Source organism: Ciconia boyciana, chromosome 16 (genome assembly GCF_034638445.1).
Source record: "Ciconia boyciana chromosome 16, ASM3463844v1, whole genome shotgun sequence".
Classification (NCBI taxonomy): domain Eukaryota; kingdom Metazoa; phylum Chordata; class Aves; order Ciconiiformes; family Ciconiidae; genus Ciconia; species Ciconia boyciana.
Genome location: NC_132949.1, coordinates 895,749 through 917,586, shown reverse-complemented (window position 1 = coordinate 917,586; position 21,838 = coordinate 895,749). Strand labels below are relative to the sequence as shown.

At 48.2% G+C, this 21,838-nt stretch overlaps 1 protein-coding gene across 5 annotated transcripts in view; it reads left to right on the top strand.

Moving 5' to 3' along the window:
• The window catches only part of TBC1D16 (TBC1 domain family member 16), a 33,353-nt gene that overhangs the window by 2,836 nt on the left and 8,679 nt on the right, over nucleotides 1–21,838 (top strand). For 4 of the 5 annotated variants that reach the window (XM_072881242.1, XM_072881243.1, XM_072881240.1 and 1 more), the window contains exons 2-5: nucleotides 4,323–4,558; nucleotides 5,607–6,237; nucleotides 20,265–20,462; nucleotides 21,282–21,429. In XM_072881242.1, coding sequence (XP_072737343.1) covers nucleotides 4,381–4,558; nucleotides 5,607–6,237; nucleotides 20,265–20,462; nucleotides 21,282–21,429 — 1,155 coding nt within the window. In that variant the 5' untranslated portion in view covers nucleotides 4,323–4,380. The remainder of the gene's footprint in view (nucleotides 1–4,322; nucleotides 4,559–5,606; nucleotides 6,238–20,264; nucleotides 20,463–21,281; nucleotides 21,430–21,838) is intronic. The other variant, XM_072881244.1, reaches the window with a different exon arrangement.

Here is a 21,838-nt window from a genome sequence, read left to right as displayed (position 1 = left end):
GTCTCATGTTTCGCTTCAAGAGCCCTCTAGCTTGGCTTACTTTGCTTGCAAAGCTATTAAACTCTTGCACAGCAAATTTGCCCTTGGAGCTGCAGGACCCGCTGCCAGGCACAAAGTGCTCAGCAGTGTGACTTGTTGGCTGCAGCCGACCCCAAAGCGCAGGGTGTCATATGCCTCTGTAGGCTAAATTTATTTGCGAGAGAAGCCTTGTTGCCTTGTGTGCTCACGAACCGCTCCGGTGTCAGTGTGTGCTGCACGGAGCGGGAGCAATGTGCTGGAGCCTGTGTCAGCCCGTGCAGGAGCCCTGCATTGCCGTTCTTTGCCGGAATACAGGAATCTTGTGCAACCGGAGGCAGCAACATTTGGTCCAGCAACGTCTGCCAAGGTGAGGGTGCAATCTGCCAAGCCAAACAGGATTTGTTGTTGATCGGTTTGTGAGAAGGGGAAGGGCATTTCTAAGGGAGGCGAGCAGCCGGCGTTATTTGAGATGCTGCTGGCTGGAACTGGTCAGGCTCTTGTGAAGAGGCTCCTGGGGTGATTTCAGGAGTTGGCTCCCCAGCACGTTTGTGAGATCTCGTGTAGCTGAGAAGTGCTGGCATTGACTGGGAGAGCAGCCAGGGGCTGCGCGAACAGACTCGGTAGCTGTAGCAAAGATTTTTTAGTGGCGACAGTTGATGTGTGGGAGAAGAAAATATATGTATGCTTAATAAATATTGGCACTCAGCAAGAGCTTATCAGCTAATTCAGTGCTGCAGCTTCTGGAGAGCTGCGTTGTCTCTGTCACGTTGAAAAGAATCCCTTCAGATCAGGGGATAAATAGAAAATTAATATGAAAACCACATTTTTTTTGAATGGTGCTAATTTAATGCTGACTTAGCTGTAGGACAGCTCCCACCTGCCTACCCAGGCTCGTGCAAGAGGCAGCAGCGATACCTGCTTCTCCTCACGACCCAGACCCCGTGGACTGTGTGTGCAGATGTTGTCCCACACAGAAGAAGGCTCAGAATAAAGCAAACCCTGCAGATTTGGTCTTTTTGCTACTTGCTGGTTTGTGTTGTATGAAGTCCTGTCTTCTGGGAAGGAGCGGCATATTCACAAGCTGTGTTTCAGAGGCTTTTGGGGTTGTACAAGTAGACTAGATGACCTTCAGAGGTCCAGTCCATCACCTGGCCCTAGCTGGGACCAGCTGCATAGCTATTTCTGCAGCCTGTCTTTGAAACCCCCCAGTGATGGAAATGGCCTCTTCGGGTTGCCCTGTTCTGGTATGCCATTATCCCTGCTGTCGGAACGACTAAACTAGATATTCCTTGCCGCAGTTCAATTGCCCTGCTACTTCTCCTGTCTGCCATAGACAGCTCTTCCTTTTTTTGGCAGTGACCATTCACATGTATGAATTGCGTTCCCCTTTCTTTAATCTTCCCTTGGCAGCCTCTTTCCAGATCACTCTTGTCACTCTCCCTGAAACTGTCCGGTGACTTGCATCTGTTTTTCTTTAATGCTGCAAGCAAAGCTACACGGAATTCCCTAGCCTGCGGCAATGGTGAAAGGATTAATTTGAGTCTTACTGATGACATTATATATCCCGGTATATTTGTCTGTTTGTTTGAGTATTGTAGTGGTCTCTGATTTCTGATGCATAGCTCTTCTGCAAGACAAATGCATCATATTCTTCACCTCCTGTCTTTTTTTTGTTTCCTCTTCCCAACCAGCGTACGCCTGTGCGTACCTGCAGCGCCGTCCACCTGCACGTCAAGGCAGTGCTGGAGCAACAGGTGTTCTGCAGGATCAAAGTGGTATTTCCCTTTGAATTCCTCCTGCTTTCCAGGGAGCAGCTTTTGATCTTTTACCTGTTGCTTTGTTCTTTCTCTGCTAGGTAAAAGCTAATTAAATGTTGCCTCTGTTGGCAGAGAAGTCCTGCACCTCTGCCTGCATTCCTGAGAGCCCCTGGGGAGCTGCAGTAGGACATCACACAAGCTCTTGTTTTGTATGTGCATCTCCATCTGCTGTCCTTAGTAGGAAAAGCTCGCTCGTGTTTTCTGAGGAAGCATTCCCTGGTCAACAGCCGCAGCCACCTGATACCACCTTCCTCCTTTGCCTATGCAGGTTTTGTGCTTTTAGAGTTCTGATGAAGTAGCTGACACAGCTAAAGGTCTGGATATCCAGGCTGGTTTCGGTCTCGACAGCAACGGGGCATAGCTGAGCAGACCGTGCTGCCTACAAAACGCTGTGGCAACAGATGACCCTCTTCAGATGTGCCAGAGGCTGAGGGCCTCTGATGCTGTACAGGTTGCTCCACATCACTGCTTCGGACTCCCTCAACGCTGTGTTGAAATGGTGTGTTGTAACTCGGTGGTGGGAAGGTGGAATTGCAGCAGAGTTTACTGTCTGTATTCTTGCAGGGTGCAATGAGAGGAAAGGTGACTTGCTCTTTAAATATGGTGACTTGCTCTTTAAATATGGTTGAAGCAAATTACTTTCTCCAAGATATAACGCAGAGCCTGCAACAGTACTGTGTTTTTTGGCAATCTGGACAAGAACAAGCATATGGCTCCATTGGTGTTTGTGTTTTTGGGCTGAGATGTGAAGATATGTGTTGTGTTTGGTGTTAGAAGGAGACATGGGTGCAAAGGACTTGCAAAGTAATTCTCTTATCCTAAACACTTGCTGGGCACAGTACATAGCAGGGTTGAGGCTTCTCCATCACGTTCCAGCAAAGCCTGAAACGCAGAAACTGCTTGTGCTGCGATTCAAGCTGACAAATCTAGCGATTGCCAGTTAAACCAATAGTTTGTCCTTTAATGAAGGCTCCGTCAACTACTTGGCAGTCTCATTTGCAATCTTCTGTACGTATGAATCTGTCAGAATCAGGACAGCTATTTCCCTTCCCTGCAGCTTTCGCTCCGCTCTTGGGGAAGCACTGGTTTGTGTTTGCCCTCTCTGCCTTCTCACTTCCTCGTTTGTCTGGAGATACTGTTAAAATGGTGTTTAAAGAAACCAGAGCTCTTCAATGTTTGACGATGCTTGCTTTAGGCCCCTAAATGTTTCCTGCATACAGTGCCCCTGATAGTACAAGTCAGGGCCTGCCTGCTTTTCTTTTTATTTCTGGCTACCCCTGTCGCGTGCTCTGTGGACTGTGGTGTGGGGCTTGTCACGAGGAGCACGCTGAGCTGATCCGTCCACGCGCTGCCCCTGGACCGGGCACCGTGGCAATGCGTGGTGTGTGCTAGGTCGGACTGGCCTGTTCATGAGCAAGTAAGGCTGTGTAAATACAAAGGAACAAAAGTAGATGTTTCCTCTCCTTGTGTACTTTCGGCAGAACAGAAACTGCTGTCCCTCTGATGGTCTGCTTCCCAGCTAGGGATGGCAGCAGCAGGTAGAGCCTGCTCTAGATTGAATTGTGTTGGGCTATCTGTGGGATTGCTTCATGCAAGACCCACCTGCTGTTTCAGCACATCAAGTCTTCTTCCTGATCTGTCTGCTAGATAGTTTATAGCTTGGGTGACCCCTCTGGATTCACTGTAGAGCTCCGCATCAACAGCCCTGATAAGGAGCACGTCTCATGTGAGTACAGAGCTTACTTGGTGATTAGTTGGGGATCATACTCCACAGTTAGCTGAAGTTACCTATTGATAGATGAAATGTTTGCCTTGAATTGGCATGCCATACTCTGCTATGGGAGTCTGCCCGCTCTGTTGAACAGGGCTCTCTTGCCACTTATCTCTGGAAGAGCTCTATTTAACTATCGCTGCTCAAAAACAAAAAAAATCCCAACCCAAAAACCTCAAACGCACAGCAGGAATGTGCCAAAAATTGGTAAGCACAAGATGAACTTGTTTTGATTAATGTTTTTCTGGAGGTCAGTGGTTACTGTGGATGAAGCAGCAGCCCCTTGTTTAATGTCATGGTCTCAGCAGTTTTTCTGTGCTGAAGGAATTCTCTAGGGTCTACTCTGACTCTCGTTGACATCCCCAGGACAGTGATACATCGGGCAGCTCTGCACCGCTGAGCTATTCCCTCAATGGGCAATTTTCAGTGACAAGCATTACTGTTCTGTTTCCTCCCCACAGTAACTATCGAGATGTGGGGGTTTTGCTGCCTTCATGTTTCTTCATTGCAGAGAAGAACATCCTGGGATTCTGTACTTCAGCATCTGTAAAACATAGAGGTGATGTTACAGATCCAGAGCATTTGGAGGCTCTTGCTTGAGTTGTAGGATTGATGCAGCAGTTGATGGGAGACCTCTTCCTTCTCAGACAACGGTAGGCATGTGCTGTACTGTTGTTATATTTATTCTAATGCTATTCTTTCCTCCTTGTTGGCAGATCTTCTGAATTTGGCTCCTGATTAAAGCTGACAGATAATGGAAACATTTCCTTGGCGATGTCTCTGGGGCGACTCCTCCGACGTGCCTCTTCAAAAGCTTCCGACCTCCTGACCTTGAATCCTGGTGGTGGCAGCAGTTCATCTTCCATACTTGATGGGGAGATTATCTACTCTAAGAACAATGTCTGTGTCCATCCACCTGAGCTGCTACAAGGCGTCGGGGAGCACCATCCAGGTGATAGGGGGTTGCAGACACTGCTCACTCACTCTTTTTCTCTCTCCTGGGGTGTGCGTTTGTGTCAAATTCTGCATCTTGGGCTCTAAAGAACAAAGAGGTGCCGGTGGGGGACAGGGCAAGGCAGTCTTATGGAGGACTAAGGAAAGTCATCCACAAGCTGATCCATCAGCTCTTCTTTTAGTAGGAAAATTGATTATATTTCTCCTTTCTCTTCTGGTCTAGTGTGGATTTACCTGTTTTAGTAAATCCTTTTGTATTGCCAGAAGACAGACAGTTGTCATTTGAGGACAGTAACTTCTGTTGCTCTTTCAAATATGTGTATTGTTCAGGGAAGCCAAGTATCATCCTGTAACTGTCATTGCTAGAGTGGCCTCAACAACCATTGGTAAAGGGAAGAGAAAGAAAACCTGATTGTGGCTGCATGCACTGAAGTAAATGAAGATAAATACTGCTCTGTCCCTTTATTCTCATCTGTTACTGCGCTCTTTCATGTTTTCATCAAAGAGAGCCGTGGCTACTGGCTTAGCTTCACAAAACTAATTATTCTGTGAACATTGACCCACGCTTCCCTTTTTGTGTGCGTGACTCTTTTTTTTTCTATCGGCTTTCCATGAAAATTGTAGCCCTCTAGCTACACTAAGGTAAATATTCTTGAGAAAGAAATGTTTAGCTGGCACTTGAAATTGTTTAACTAACAAACAGTAGAAGTTTTTCATGTGGCAACATATTTCAGAATTTACTCAATTAGTAATCCATCCAGGAAGTTGAAGTAATTGCATGTCATTTCTATGTTCACTTAGGCCAGAGGGAATTTAGACTATTCAAAAGCCATATGCAGACTTGAAATTATTTGTAAATACTGAACAATGTTGAGCACTCCACAATTCATTTGGCAGAATTCTTTCCTGGTAAATAAAAGGGTTTATTTCGCCCATGTGTAATGGTGGTGAAGTGGGGGAAGATGGCGATGGGCAAATTTCAGGCTTACACAGTTTCCTAAGCATAAGGCTGTGTCATAACTGATTGCTCCTTTGCTCTCTCGAAGGCTATTTGTGCTTGTACATGGAGAAAGATGAGCTACTCGGAACCACGCTTATCCTTGCCTGGGTGCCAAACTCCCGCATTCAGAGGCAGGATGAAGAAGCCCTGCGCTACATCACTCCTGAGAGCTCCCCTGTCCGTAAAGCTCCCCGCAAACGTGGCCGCCACACTCAGGGTCTCGGCGCTGTCCGGCAGGCTTCCCCCACCGAGCAGAGAGGGGCAGTGATCCTGAAAGGAGAAGACATCTTGACTGTGTCGCAGCCTGTGAAAGATGTGGCTTACATCAGCTCCCCCTCTTCGGAAGGGGAGAAGCTCTCGCAGTGCTGCCCCACGGCAGAGGGCACCCGCCGGTCCCCCCAGCCTGCTCGCAGTGACTCAGGAATCCTATCGACAATCAGTTCTCAGGAGGAGCAGAACAGGTCGGAGCTGTCGGTGGAGGGCACAGAGGAAGGTCTGGACTGCAGACCAGAGCTGGGGGAGGACGAGGGCTCCTTGGAGCTGTCTGCTGATGACGTGAGCAGGGACAGTACTTTTGACTCCGATTCTGATGCCTTCTCTTCCCCCTTCTGCCTCTCTCCCATTAGTGAAGCCCTCGGGAAAAGCAGTAGTTCTGTGTTTCTGGATAGTGAAAGCAGGTGAGTGCATCCTTTCCTCTCGTTTCTGGGCGAATAGCTGGGGTGCTGGTTGCTGAGCTTGGAGATGCTGAAGGACACAGAGAAGCATCACACTGAGCTTCTGGCACTGAGCAGAATATCCTGTCTTGCTTCAGACACCTGTGTAACTTACAGGAAATTGTTTGCCGGCCAGTCCTGCTTCTGCTCAGTGAACCCTGGCCCCAAATATTCAGGGCTGTGTACATACAGTCTTTCAGGTGAAATACCTTGAGCCCTGGAAGCAGCATTACTAAATTACAAAGGTCCTTTGTCGGTCTAATTGGCTCTGCTGAGGAGATGCGCTAGTTCTTGCGGAGAGCCACATCAAAGTGTCTGTCTGACTTCCTCTGAGCCGTGCGTGCCTCTGTAAGGCACCATGTTGACATGAAGTCTGCATGTATGAGCTTGCTTTGCTGGTGTTCAGAACGCGGTCCCGCTTAAGACATATAAATATTAATTCTTACATGTCTAATCTGGATATTTTCGTCAACGCTGGTATATCTAAATGTCAATGCTTCTCAATGGCATCTGCAGTAAACTCTACATAGGGGAAAGAGGGCACCTCAGCAAAGGAATAATGAACAGTAGGATACCTGTGTCACTCACTGTATTGATACGCAATGTTTCTGGCTTTCTGCTCTGTGTTCTGTGCGGTGTATCACTCATTTCCATCTTGGGGAGGATGGGGGTGCTGCGTTGACGAAGCACTGTGGGGATGATTTTAAGGATATAGCTCAACTTTGAAACTACGCCTGAAATTAGGAAAAACGAGTTCTCCTTTGTGCGTGTCAGCAACATACAGACTAGATTAAGACTTGACATTTGAAGAGATTTTGCCTCTTTATATTATGGGCTAATCTCAAGCCCAGAGAATGCCAGTAAGAACAAGGTTTATGAAGGAAGTATTCTAATTGATTCAACTCTCTCTGGATATTTTAAAACACTTCAGTGCGGTGATCTCAAACTTTGTATCAGCTTTGCATTTGGTATGTGTCCTAGCCCTATGCTTCCAATTAACCGCAAGCCCACAGGGTTTTCTGGGCTTGAGCTCTGCAGCAGCTGGGTGGGCAGTGGTTTGAGCAGCTCCTCGGCCCGGCCAGCACGGCTGTCCCGTCCCGTCCCGTCCCGTCCCACCGCAGCTCTCCTCTGGCTCCAGAGGGGCATTGCAAAGCAGCTGCAGGGTGCCCAGGATGGGCCTTTGGTTTCCAAATTGTGTTGAACAACATCAGTTTGACAGTGTCTCTTCTAGCTCTCTAAATACGATGCCTGACAGTCTTTTTTGACAAGTATTCATAGGAATGTGGAAGACTTTGGAAACTACATAAATGTCACGAAACACACCTTGAAAAAATTGTAGAGAGGCCTTTGAATGATGAAATACCATTCCCAATAACTGACACTATTTTGTTGGTTCCTAGGCATTTTGTCCCATTCAGATTGTGTTCTAGCACTGGGCTGCTGCTTGGGGGTTGAAGCTTTAGTTGCATCTGCTTTCAGAGAATGTCATGTTGGTTTAGAAATTTCTTGACCTTGACTTAAAAAATGGAAAACCCCCAAATCCACTGCAACCAAAGCCTCTGTTTGTTTAAGGTGTGTAAAATTTTTTTTCCTTGAAGCAGCACTGACAATCTGTGTGTTTGACCTGTCTCTATCACTCTGAAAAAAGTGAAGTTTTGGGGGTTTGGGGGTTTTTTTAAGCATTTTTTTGCGAATAAAGTATAATTAAATTGCTTCTGTGAACATTTCTGAGTTCCAGTGGTAAGATTCTTAAAGGAAAAATGTTCCTGTCTTTCAGTGTGTGTGTGGGGAAGCTGTGGCCTCAGCTGTGGCCAGTTCATCCGCACACCCCAAGTAAGGGGTCGTTATCCCTTTAGTGCTTAGAGGCAGGAATGGCGAGGGACGCGTTCAGAATGATGTCCTAACTGCTGAAAACCAGGAGATTGAACAACTCATCCTGGGGAAATCCGAGTCCTTGGCCTGGGCCGCAAGGCCACGTGCTGTCCAAAGCGTGCAGCAGTCTCGGAGAGCTTTTGCACCCGACAGCGTGCACCGGGAGCGGAGCTGGTACAGAAGGGTGCCGGCGTGGTGCTTGGGGGCACAGCCAGCGGGCAAGGAGCGTTGTGGTTTAACTGTTTTGCAACGCTTAAGCTCTGAGCTGCTAGTAGTGTCAGGAAGGAAGGAAATACAGTTTGTTGCATGTTCACTGCCTTGCCTGTGAATTCACGCAGGGTTTCCCTGTTGCTCCGCAGCCTGGCCCGGGCGAGCCCTCTGCTGGCTTTGCTCGCCTGCTGCCGGAGGCCTGGCAGCTCCAGCCACGCAGAGGCTGCCTTTGCGAACACACTGCTCACGGTCCTGGCAGACTTTTTTCTTTTCTTTTATTTTCTTTTCTTTTTTAACTCCTCTGGCACCAGTCTGGAAGCCTTGTACAGTGTATGCGGCACTCATAATTTGCAGCAGATTAATAAAACAGACCTTTCATTGTTTGGGACTTCAGACTTGAAAGCCTTTTGTCCAGTGTGTCCATTTTTTATGCCTATTTGTTCTTCCCCATAGAGCCCCCTTGCATGATATCTGCAGGATCTTACAAACTGTTTGAGTCCGAGATTTTGCATAGAATACTTTGCAAAAGTCTTGTCAAAAAGCATTCTCTTATTCACTGCGTTCATCCCAGCATTTTGGGGGGTGGGGGATGCTATTTCAGAAGTCACTACAAGCATGAGAACAGCTTCCTTGTTTCTTAAGGGTTTGTTTTTTTTTTTTCCTGCTGGCTGCTTCCCATCTGAGACAGAATTGGAGTGCGAACAAAGTTTGTGCTGCTGGCAGATTGTTTCAACTCTTTTCCCTCCCTACCCCCCGGTCACCACCTCCTCCCTGCAATGAGGAACGAATGTTTCTGGTTATTTCCCTCTGCATTGGGGAGCTGTTGTGAAGAGAACTCTGCTTTTCCCCATGATTGTTTCAGAAGCTGAAGCAATGCATTGCATGGGTGTTTCAGTCCAGTCATCTTTCTTTCCGTGCAATTAGATATCATCAGAAATGGAAAAATGTGACATTGTGGAAGAATTGGGCCGTAGATGTAGACTTGGATCAGATAAGATCAGGGTGGGCAACTTACACGGCTCAGCAAGCTGCTTGCCAAAATATCCATATGACCAGGAGCCACAAGTGCCGTAGGCCTCTTGGAGCATCTTCTGAGAAGGTGGCCTGGCCTCCTGGGCAGAAGGGAGCCAACAAACACGTTCCGGTGCGTGCAGAACAGGGACAGGGAGGAAGAAGGGAGGTAGGCTTGGAAGCATTTGAGTTGCACAATGAGTCAGTCATTTTAAGTCAACAACTTGCCTTGTAAAACATAAGGAAATAAAAACGTATCCATTGTTTTTTTGGTTTTTTTTTCCTCTTTGCTTCTCAGTTTGACAGGCTGCCAGGGATCCCATGCAGCGATCGATGCTTTCCTCCCATTTACACAATTCCTCAGGCTAGGAGCTATGGGAGTGTCCCATCACCAGCGTACACATTCTTGCTTCTCTTTTTAGATGAGCCTGGCGCTGCTTCTGCATAGTGCACTCATCTCCCGTGGAAAGGTGGCTTTACTCTCTTGGGTTTTGTGTCCTTGTTAACTTTGGGGGCCCCTTTCTGCTCATAGTACGTGGTTCTTGCAGGGAGGTAGCTAATGTGGGAAACGCCTGTATTGATGGCGGCTTTGTCATTGACAGCATTTCTGTAGGAAAGGAGGGATACCGGAAATAAAATCGTTCCATTCTGTTCCTTTTCTCCCCTGTCACCGTTGTTTGCTGTCTGTCAGGAAACATTTGCCTTATGGCCTGAAGGGCACTCATTCAGGACAACTGTACTCTATACCCAGCTTTGGCTTGTTGCCGCCCTGCTAAATTACTCAGCTTCCATTTTCCCCATCAGTAAAGTGAAACTAAAAGCCTTTTGTTACCTCCTGGCAACCAAATAGCATCTGACACCTATATAATGTCTTTCAACCAGTGCTTCTGAAGTTATTTTAACTGACCATGACATCAGATCTATACCAATCGGTTGCAGAAGCACTTAGTGCTCTGTAAGTGGGGTTGTTGGGGTGGTTTTGTGCCATGCCAGAGTGATCCCTGGTTAACAGGCGCTGTCCCTAGCAATGGGTGGTAGGGCTGCTAAAGGCTTTTCACTTCGGTAATAGACTGCAGTTGCTGTTACCTGACGAGCACCATATAAAAACGCTGAAGAGGACAAATAAATGCTGGCATTGGTTCCTTTGCTAACTTCAGGTTGGGATGTCAGTCGATACAGTCAGAATTTGGACTGAGAAGCCTCGGTGGTGGAACGGTATGAGTGGAGCTTGGGCAACATCTGGCCAGATGCTGGAGCTCTGCGAACAGTCCCGCAGGTGATGGAATAGACAGCAGCTCGTGCTTCTACAGCACTTGCTTTAAAGGACAAGTAGAAGCGATGTGACTGATGTGGTCATGGATATCAATGCAAGAAGGAAACGTCTTTCATAAGAAGGTGATAATTTTAGCAACCAGTAATAAAAATAATGAAACATTTTCATAATGGAGCTAAACGACGGTACAGTTCTCATGTTCTTCAGCAGACATGTATTCACATAACAGAACTGTTACAGAAGGTCTAGGCAAAGCACACAACACAAGGAAAAACTCCTTTGGCGTTGCAGTTGATGTAATTTTTACAGATGTGTCGCACATCCTGTTGTTAAGCCTCTTCCCAGGGAGCTAATCAGTAAATTACCTTCTCACGAGGGAGCGGAGGCGCAGCGTTACGGAGGGTGGCAGCAGCTGCAGGAGCGGGTGGTAACAGAGCGTACGGTGTTGCATCATGTTGTTTTGGCAGCTCACCTGAAAGGCTTAGTGCTGTTCAGACCTCTGCAGAATAAACAGGAGGCAAAATTATAGGGGAAATGAGCTGAAATTAGTGTGAACTGGCAGGAGCTCTTGGAGTCATCAAGAGGTTGGGAATTCATCGCTGTTGTAACAGAAGTGATTATATTCTTGGAACCAGGGGAATTGGTCGCAGACTTCCAAATCTCCTGTAACTTCTTGCAGCATCTTGTGTCATGCTACCTTACTTTTTATGATTTCAGCCTTGGGGATGAGTGCATGGGGTGCCTTGCTGCTTCTGGTTCAGGCTCCAATTCCCCAGGACCTTGCCTGAACTAGGGTGATTTATGGTGTAAGACACTGAAGCACCTAATTCCATTTGTACCCAAACCAATGCCCAGGAAAAAAACATCCCCAAATCCTTCTTCCATCAGACGGAGAGTCCTTTTTCCCTTCTCTTTGAGCCGTGGGGTAGGTGTAAACTCCATCCAAGGCAGTACTTTCAGGTGATCTGCACGGAGCTGGGTACTGGGAAGAGGAGCTGGCCGTGGCCGTTTGCTGTCAGCAATGCTGTGTAATGAATTAAAGTTGTTACCGGCTGCAAAGCTGAGAAGGTTGGACAGATTCAAGAGATTGCGGAGGCATACGGCTCTATCTTGCTTTATATAAATATTTGAACAGCAAGAACATTAATTATAGCAGGTTTGTTTTTTCCCTCCGTTGGTTCGCTGCCAGATTTCTGTGGAAGAAAATAGTGACAGCTAACTCGAGATCAGGAATTGCAGCTAGCAGGATCGTGAAGCTATTTATTGGGGATTTCAGGGGAGGAATAGTCGGGGACGAGAGCAGGTGATGCCTAAGAGAGAGGCCCCACGGCCGCACAGGCGGGAGCGATGGAGGACCAGAGAGGAACCGCTTTGCCCCCCCAGGTTTCTGGGGTGCCAGGCGTTGTTCGGGTTTGCTTACGAGGACAGGGATGCTCTAAACTCCCGCTTCGGGCGCGGCTCCGCTCTCGCAGCGCCCGCGGAAAGTAGCCGTGGAGTGAGCGGGGGGCCGGGCCGTGGCCGTGGGGCCGGGCAGCGGGGCCGGGCCGTGGCGCCGTGGCCGTGGGGCCGTGGCCGTGGGGCCGGGCAGCGGGGCCGGGCAGCGGGGCCGGGCCGTGGCGCCGTGGCCGTGGGGCCGTGGCCGTGGGGCCGGGCCGTGGCCGTGGGGCCGTGGCCGTGGGCGCGGGGCCGGGCGGTGGGCGCGGCGCGGCCGCCAGGGGGTGGGCTCTGCCCAGCGGCGCGGCCCGGCGCTCCCCGGCCCCGGCGGCCGCTCGCCCCCCGCCGCCCCCCCCCGGCCGGCCCCGCTGCCCGCCCGCCCCTTCGGCAGAGCAGCCGCTCCCCTCTCGGCGGGCGAGGCTGCGGGCCCGTCCCCTTCCCGGCCCTGCTCTGCCTGCGGAGAGCCGCGCTGGGGAGCGCTTTGCCCGAGGGTGCGGGTCCCGCGCTGCGGCCCCCCGCGCAGCCAGGCTGAGGGGCGGTGGCTCCGCGCCAGCGTTCTTCACTGCTGTAACCGCAGCGAGACGGGATTATTTACGGAACGTGGCAGCGGGGGCTGGTCCGGGAGGATTTCTGAGGGAGCGCAGGGCTCCTCTTCGCGCGTGGGCAGTGCGTTGGGGTGCAGGGCTGGCGCGGCCGCGCGGGCTGGCCGAGCAGGGAGCCCCGCTGGGCGGGAGCGGGGGGTGCGGCGGGGGCTGGTTGCTCCGGGAGGCACCGCAATGGAGCGCCTTTTCCCAGGATGTTCCTGCGTTTCTTCTGTTACTTATTTATACGATCGTAACGCCCAGAAATCCTAATTGCGAGCGGAGATAAATGGTGCTGGCAGGTATCCATAGCTTTGTGAGGGAGGAATTGCGTTAACTGGGTCAAAATAAAGAGCACGTCCCCTCCAAAAGTCCAACAGTATATGCAAATAAATCTGCATAGTCTCTGTCTTCTTGGCTCGGCCCTTGCAATTATTACAGCGTTAGGCATTTACAATAACTCTGGAACACGCTTTTAGTCAGCTCGCCTCTCGCCTTTCTCCGCTCCCTTTTCTGCTACTTGAAGAAAACGCTCCCCTGGGACCGCCGCATTGTGTTGTGGAAAGAGGGGAACTCTCCCGGGGGGGCTCTGCGAATACTGGGTCAGCAGCCGTGCGGAGTCCGGGGAGTTGGTTAACTTCGTCTGTCAGGAAAAAGTCCCCCTGAAATTCCCAGTTCATTGCTTAGAGCCAAGAATATAAGAACAAAGGTAATCTTCAGGGCTTTCCAGGGACCGGGGTTTTCAAGGCTTGATTGTAATTAGCATAATTAGTGTAGAATTTTATTTTTGCATGGATAGAACTGAGAGAAAAAAGCAAAATAATCCATTGATTTTAAATATAAAATAAACAGTGGTAAGAAAGGTCCCCTTTTCCAGTCTGGAATAGGCTGAAAAGCAAACATTCTTTTTCGGGCTTTGCTGAGAAATCACTTTTTCCATCTAAGGAATTTTTTTTTAAGTGTTGCATTTCGATTGATTTATTAATGAGCTAAAGCCTAGGCATGAGGTGCCCCTTCTCTGTATGGATTGTAAAAATCTGCCATTCAGCTTTTGGAATATTTTCCTTCCTTAAAACGAAGGTAACATTTGCATCATTGAGCAGCATACGCTCGGCTCTAAATGATTTGTTGTGTTTGGCTTCTCGGGAGCTATGTGTATTTTATTCATAAGCATCGAACTGCTAATTCTGCCCCCGCTACCTCACTGCAACAAGAAGTCACAGAGAAAAACCGTGCTTGGGTTTCACCTAAGTCGCCTACACCTGTCTGGAGGTCTCATCTGTGAAAAACAGATTGCTTGTCTTTTAACTGAAGGTATATGTGTACCATGTTCCAGACTTTGGTTGGGTGAAAGAGATGAAAGCGCACATTAATTCACTACAAACTCCTGATTTTTTTTTTCCCCCTTCCCATTTACATTCAAAATAATTGACTCAAGAATTCTCAATTTATTTTGTTTTCCTTTTGGCTTAATTTACAGCAGTTGGGGGGAACCCTTTGGAGGTAAGCGGGGCTGTTTTTCTAATGCCCCCTCTTGCTGGCTAAAATCGCTCGGCTTCCCTTCAGGCCACGAGGACTTGGAGGAATGAATTAGGAGCAACAAAGCCCCCAGTGTAGTGCGGCTTCTCGCTCAGCTGACGCCCTCCTCGGCGAAGCGGGCAGGACGGCAGCACCCAGCGCCGCTGCGGAGGTGGGTCATCCCGGGGCGCCGGCCGCTCCGCCGCGCAGGTTGGCTTCTGTCCAGGAGGACTGGGGATGACGAACCGGCGGCAGAGGTGGACGCAGCATCTCCTACCTGCGTTGTGTGTGCTCTGGGAAGGCTGTCAGGGTGCTGCGAAAGCAGATTGCGATAGCCCCGTAAAGCATAACAAATTGTTTTGATCTTTATTTCTCAAGGACAAACCAATTACGCCTATCAGAAGGCAAAGCTGCATAATCGGGTTTCCCCGAGTCCCTCGTTTCATTGTGCTAAAATCTTTCATTTGTCGGGCTTGTGTTCGCAGAGTTGATGTTAATTCAGAGCCCCGTCCCTGATCGTGAACTTGCTGTTACGGTCCAAGGTCGGAGGGCGAATGCAGAAGTTGCTGCCCTCCCCGCAGCCTGTGCCGGCGAGGTGGCTGCCGTGTAGACGGCTGGTAACCACAAACCTTCTTCTGCTCTTTTCCTGTACGGGGGGAGGGAGGGATTCCCACGCTTTTAAGATGTAAACAGCTTGTTCTTTGAATATCGTTAATAACAATACCAAGAGCGACTAACAATAATACGCTGACTTTTAGAAGCGCTGTTGAATCTGCTTCCTGGTGCCGAGCATGAAAGGATACAATTATTTTTCATAACCTTTTATTTTCCCTTTACGGCAAGCTAAGCAAAGCAAGTTTGTCAGAGGCAGAGTGCTCCTAATTTGGTCTCCAGTGACCTCTGCAGCCGTGATTGGCAGTCTGGTGTCGGGAAGGAACTTGTGCCTGTGAGATAGAAATGAGCAGAACAAATGCCGTAGGACAGCTTGGGTTCCCTGGAGGACACAGGCTAAAAAAGGTGAAAGAAGTGCAATTACAGGAGGTTTTCAGCACAGAAAGTTAATTAGCTACTAAATAGCATTTAGTGCAGTTCAACGTGGGGAAATTTATGTTTTGAAACCAAACAGATCAATGGGAAGCCTGCGGAACAAGCTTTTGGAAAGTCCATGTTGACATTCCTGTACTTTGTACTGTCACGTCCTGGGCAGTTGTTCACAGGTTTCCCTAACAAATAGGAAGAACTGTTAGATTTGTTTCCACGCGTGTTTGCAGGCATATAGATAGGCTTCCACATGAGGATGTTTTGACATTTATTTTCGGAAATTCTGGTTAGGCTTTCATCCAGACTATCTAACACCTTTTTCCCTGTTCACCGAGGTCAGTGTAAACCAATTCTGTTCTTCGGGCTCCCTGAGGCAAAGGAAGTTCAAGTTCCAAATATTTTCAGCCAAAGGATGAATTTAACACAATTCTTAACCTAGTTACTCGTCTGTGCTGATCAGATGCGAGTGGCTGGTGCCACTCTCAGCGTCTGGCTCTGCGTGGCCACGCTCCCCTGGAAGCTGGTGCCATCCCGCGACACCCTCCCAGTCCTTCTCTGCAGCGTGACTTGGAACAACTGGAAATATTTCGACAAATTTTTTTTAATCCCAAATTACCAATCTGTTTTCTTTTGCACATCTTTTATATATGGCTGAAGTCATCATGTTTCACAACTTATTATATATGTATATTGTCAAGGACACTTTTTTTAATCAGAACAATAGATTTGGGTTCCAGCTGCCTGATATTACCTGACTTCGTACAGTCGCTACACTAAATTTTTAGGCGTTTCAGGATAGCTTTGAACTTTTATTGATGGATTTTTTATTTGAAGCTATCTGTCTTAGACATTTTAGGCAGCTGATGCTGCCATGAGCTGTTTCACCTTTCTGGAAAGAAGAGGAACCTAGAAGGTCAGTGCCTGTGGGGAATAGTGGAGAAACAGAGAAATGCTAACCCCTGGGGAGGAAAAGGGCCATGTAATTCCCATTACATGGATGCTCATACATTATGATGATACTTATTGTCTGTAAATGATGCTTCACAAGCCAGCGTGCAGGAATGGCTCGGGCTGTAAGGAAAGCTGCTGTTAGCGAAGGCGTGCTTTAGTACAATGGCGATGGAGAGCCAACTGAGGAGGGTTTGGCTCTTGCAAGAGGCGCTCTGGGAATCGGGCGGTGTGTGCTGACAGCTTAGGTAACCGCCACATCATGGCTATAATCTGCAGCCCCTTCCCCTCTTATAATTACATTTGTCACATCATGTCGTAAAATGAGTTATTAGATCTTCGTTGCTGAAATAGTCTTCCCATATAATTGGTGCAGGTCTCTGCCCTGGCTCTCTAACAGAAATAATAATTGGTTTTATCTCTCTTTATGCTGTAGGTGTATACAAATGCTTTGACCAAACAGTAAGTTGGGTCCCATTACTACATTACTGCACGTCGAAAGTCTCACTTGCCGAGTGTGGCTGACCTCCTCGGATCGGGTGTGCAAGAGTTCCCGTGCGGTGGGAGGAGGACGGTGGCTGCCTTATGCAAGCGCTTGCTTTCTTAGGGGCTACAAAAGCTCGAGGAATGTCAATATGGTTGATTGCTGTAGTTGATTGTTGAGCGGAGAAAATACATCACCACCTGGTCTTGCTCACCAGCAAGAATGAGATGTATTTTGAGACAAAAGAGTAATGGGACTTCAGTAAGGGGAAAGGGCTTCAGTGGAATCATTAATATGTCCGTGGGTTTCCTGCCTCAGGTTTTGCTAATGCGCCTTATTTTTTTTTTCCCTGTCCCTTTTATTCCCGTGGACCATTGCACTTGTCCTCTTGTTTTGCTGAGCAGTGCTGTATACCAGCTGGCGCTCTGTTTTTCCTGGATCCCACAACCCAAAGTCTCTCTGGAATGTTCCTCCAGCTATTTGCCTTGCAGTGCTTCAGCTCCCTGCTTTTGCGAGGCACTCTGGTATGAATCCCTCATCTAACAGATATAATAGTCTGACAAATAATAAATCGGAGAATTCTTCCCTTGCATCTGTGTACCTTGTGTGCCTAGTTAGAGGACTCCCCAAAATCCACGAAATTAGCACTGATCGTGCTACTTGTTGTAACTTAAGTACAGGATGATCTCAATATTAAAATTATTTTTAAAAGTAGTCCAACAGATTAGAATAATTTCAGTTTTTTTCAATCAATACATACAGGAAAAAGTAATTTTAAACACAGCGAGGTTTTTTTCTTAATTTCCACAGTGAGTAAGTATGCACCAATGTATGAGGTGGTACTCTCTGCATCTATACTATGTATGAATGTGCGTGTTTATCGACCTCTCCGAAGGGCATGGGCTGTACAGATGTCTCTTTCAGGTTTCATCTCCTACATCAATGAAAACATTGGAATTTCCCTGGGCTGCACGCTCTGAGGCACCGTGCTTACACTCGCTGGCTTTTTGCTGTCCAGGAAGGGTCAATCCACTTACACGTGTTGCTTCAGATTGCTTCTGTGTATGTTGGATGCGTGTACAAGCTTGTAACTGGTGGTTAAATGTGAACTGTAAACCTTTGTCTCAAAGAAGCATTTCTAGAAAATATAACACCTTTGTGACTGGGCTTTCCAGCCTCTGAGTTTTCGGGTAGCTACTTGTGTATCTGAAGCAGATTTTGGTTACGTAGCAAGTAACTGCAGCTGGCAATAGCCTTCTGTCCTGAGGAGCTACACGATTCCCCGGGATCAAAGCGGGCCTGCCCAGCTCTACTGGTAACGATCGTTTCTTGGCAGTCGTCTCTCTGCCACTGGTCGTTGGAGATGATGCTCCTGAAGAATGGGCACATTGGCCTCTGTGACGAGGGAACCACAGGGACGATGATCCTCACAGCCAACGCGTCTTCCAGCTCTTTGTCGTACTGACCAGTTCATCTTTGCAAGAGTTTTAGAAAATCGGTTGCCTCTGCTTGGTCTTTGAGCTAGTTTGAGTCATCTCTTCCAGGAAAATCCTGTGTAACCAGCTGTGGCTGTTATGAAGTGTTGCTCCATAAATACCAGCTGCTTATAGCAAGCAGTCCAGCACAAGTGTCTTGTACCAGGACTCCTATTACTTCTGCATTAACATGAGATGCTGAATGTTGGAGGAAAGTGTTATATTTTGCAGCTTTATCAGAAAGTAACGCTTGATTTTTCACAAAGGCCCGTACAATTTTCAAGGAAAAATTCACAAGGTGCAGGTGATGGTGTATAGCTGCACTTGGGAGACTGGAAGTATCCCGGTGTCTACCCTAGAAAAACTGCTGTCGTTCCTCTTTGAGTGAGTTTGGGTATGTCGTATGATCCCTGCTCACATGGCGATATTGCCATGTCACTTCTAAGACCTCAACCTCCGAACGGCTTGAATGTAGGTTTTGCTTTGATGCTTTCTTTCAGAAAAATGGCGCAGCAGACCTTCATGAAGAGAGCAGCGAAGCCGCTCTTTTAGCTGAAAGTAAAACAGACTTTGTCTCATCTACATAATGCTGCAGAACTAGAGAAGGGGGCTCGGGGATTTATTTCCCATGCGTGTGGGCACTAAGGTTTTGAGTCATACATTTGAACTGGAGGGCTCACAGGGGCTTGGTTAAAAATTTAACCCACAACTAACTGGGATGTCCGGAGACCTGTCCATTGGAATGCAATGACCTGAACCATGGGTAGATGCTGCAAATAAGGCTCGTCCCTGCGGAAGAGGCACTGTAGCCAGGCTTGGAAAGCATACTGATGTGGTGTGCTGCAGATGCATGCTGAGTGTGTGATTTTCAGCGTTCAGTGCCTACATTGTTAGATAAGCGGATTAGAAAACATTGCATAAAGTGGCATTGCAGGGGGCTGTCTTTATACCTGCTACTTGCCTTGTTTTGCAAACCCTGATTTCACAGCAGAACCCATTCAGGGCTTGCGCTGAGATTGTTCACATGTATTGGCCTTTTTAAGAATCAAGGGGTCACAGTTTCAGATTCACTTAATTCTCAAAGTAGTGATATTTTTCTTTTGGGATCAGGGCTGGTGGCAGGCATGTGGGTTTTTTAATCTAAACTCAGTTTACTCTTAAAGATAAATATCTGGGGCGCAGTGAGCTCCTAGCGTATTGGAAAATGGTTGGGTTCACTTTCTCTACTTTGCAGTGGGTTAAAGAGCTCACGTGTAATTTCCCGCTCCTTAGTTCTCCGAAGTTTCAAGTTTGCAAGCGGAAACCGTTTGTCTAAAGTTTATACACGTGAATCCAAGCTTGTCAGGTCCACTTGCAAAGGCATAATGAGAAACTCGAGTTCAGGGGAAATATCTTTGGATCTCACCGAGGGAATTTGTCAGATGAGATCCCTGGTCAATGCTGCCATTGGAATGCGCTCGCTCCTCCTGTCGCCGGCCCGGTGCGGAGCAGCTGAGCGGCATGCTGAGGAGGCTGCTTGAGCTGTGGGGCAAGACGTCTCTTCCGTTGGAAGTTACTCACTGAGCTCACTGGAGCTGCCGAAGCAGCCTGTCGAGCACCTGTGCTTCTGCAGTCGTGTTTTTTCAATGGCCCAACGTTTGCCATCCCAAGGGGTCCTCAATCCCTAGGCGTAATGGTTTGAAGGGCTGCTGCAGCTTAGGGCTCTGTGGTGTGGGCTGGAGGGCAGGCAAGTGCCTGCTGGACTGGCGGGATCCCCAAACGGGTCTTTGTGCTGCGATGAAGGAGCAGGGGACGGGGGCCGTTCCTCGGAGCAGGCCGGGCTGTTCCCACTCTGGGCTTCTTCATTTTGCCTTCTCAAAAGTCAGTATTTTGAGGAATGGTTTTCGCTTTCCCCGGTTCTGTGTGGAATTTGGGAACAGATCAAAAATAGGATTGGTTTTTGGGATGGGAGGGAATTGATTTCAATAAAAATAATCTCTTATGTGGGCTGTCGGTTATTGACTCCTTAGACCTGCAGTGAATTCCAATTTCAGAGCTCTGTCAAAGGATTTTTAACTTGGAGCATTTGTGGTTATTGCACGTAGCTGCAGTCTTCTTTGGCTGATGTCTTGCGGGGCTTTCTTCCTCCACGCTCTTGTCTGCAGGGACACGTGTGACAATCGCATGACCTGCTCCACCAGCTCTGCCTCCAGCCTCGACACCAGTACCCAGTTCCAGGAGAATAATGGGCAAACGCAGAGCACCAGATGGGACGAACAGCAGAAAGTGTTTGCCCTAGAGCAGGTCTGTGGTGTCTTTAGAGTGGACCTGGGACAAATGAGATCCCTTCGCCTCTTCTTTAGGTAACGTATTATTGAGTGTGATATTTGTGTGTGCTCTGGATCAGTGTGCGCTGGGCTCTGGAGGCAGATGGCTTCTCCAGTCCTCCTTGGAAGTCTTTCCCTAATGGTTGTCTCCAGGAAAGCAAGTGCCAGCCTTCCCCAGGGGGGCCTCTGAATTACAGTTATGGGGCCTAAAGGATTTTTTTCCCTAGTAAGGTAAAGGTTGCTCTTAGCTATCTTACCAAAAATGTTTAAAATAACCTGGAGGTGTGGAAAACATCTCTTTATCAATGGTACCTTCTCCCTTGCCTGCCCCTCACTGGGGTTGCTCTAGGGTGTTGCTGCTCTTAGCCTCTTCAGTTATCTTTCAAATTATTACAAAAGTAATTTAAAACATTTTTACTCTCTCTTTTCGCTCTCACTCCCTGCTTCTTTAGACAATGCTGTGTGTGACCAAGTCAGCTCATCGCTAGGAGCTGACTTTGTGTACTGCATTAATGTTGCTGGGGCAGACTTCTTGGGTTTTTGTTCTCCAAGGGAAGACAAAATTTAATTCCTTCACATGGTGGAAGGGTAAAAGAGTGCCGTTACCAGGCATGAGTGGAGCTTCTTGGGGAAAATGGTGACTATGGCCATGTCATAGAATATCTCAAGTTGGAAGGGACCCATAAGAGTCATCGAGTCCCAGAGCTGTAACATGCCTTCTGCACCCTGTTTTAAGGGACACTTCTTTGTAATTCGCTTTCCACTCTCTCATCTGATGTTCCCCCTTCCTGCTGGGCCCCTCGTTACCCTGGGCAATAAATGCAGGCTGTTCTCCCCCGTTGTTTCGTCCCACAGCGACGAGGCATGCACCTGTGGACAGCTGGTTGTTGCGAGCAGGGAGAGCCAGTACAAGATCTTCCATTTTCACCATGGTGGCCTGGATAAACTGTCCGAGGTGTTTCAGCAATGGAAGTACTGCACAGAGACCCATCTCAAGGACCAGGTACCTGAGCAAGGCTCATGGGGCAAAGAGGGTTTTTCCAGCAGATGTTTCACACTTAGGTTTTGAGCCAGGGGAGTGTGTTGGAGGAGTGAAGCTATGAGTTCATGTCACCAAGTCAGGCAGAAAGCTACAGTGTGTTGGATGTTGTTCAGGATGCAACTGTGAGTCGGACGCGAGGTCTCTGTTTTATCCTTGCTTATCCCCATCCATTCCTGTTCTGCCTGTGGAATATGGGGGAAGATAATCCCGAAGACTTGCTTAAGTAGTTATTTTGCTAGACCCGACAGGTCAGCACTATGCTTTAGGCATGTAAGGTGGCTGGGAAATCTGCAGTGGTAGGTCTGAAATTCTGTCAGAGTCTTTCATCCATTTTGTGAAGCGTAGCACACTGCACTGGAAAATGTTTTGA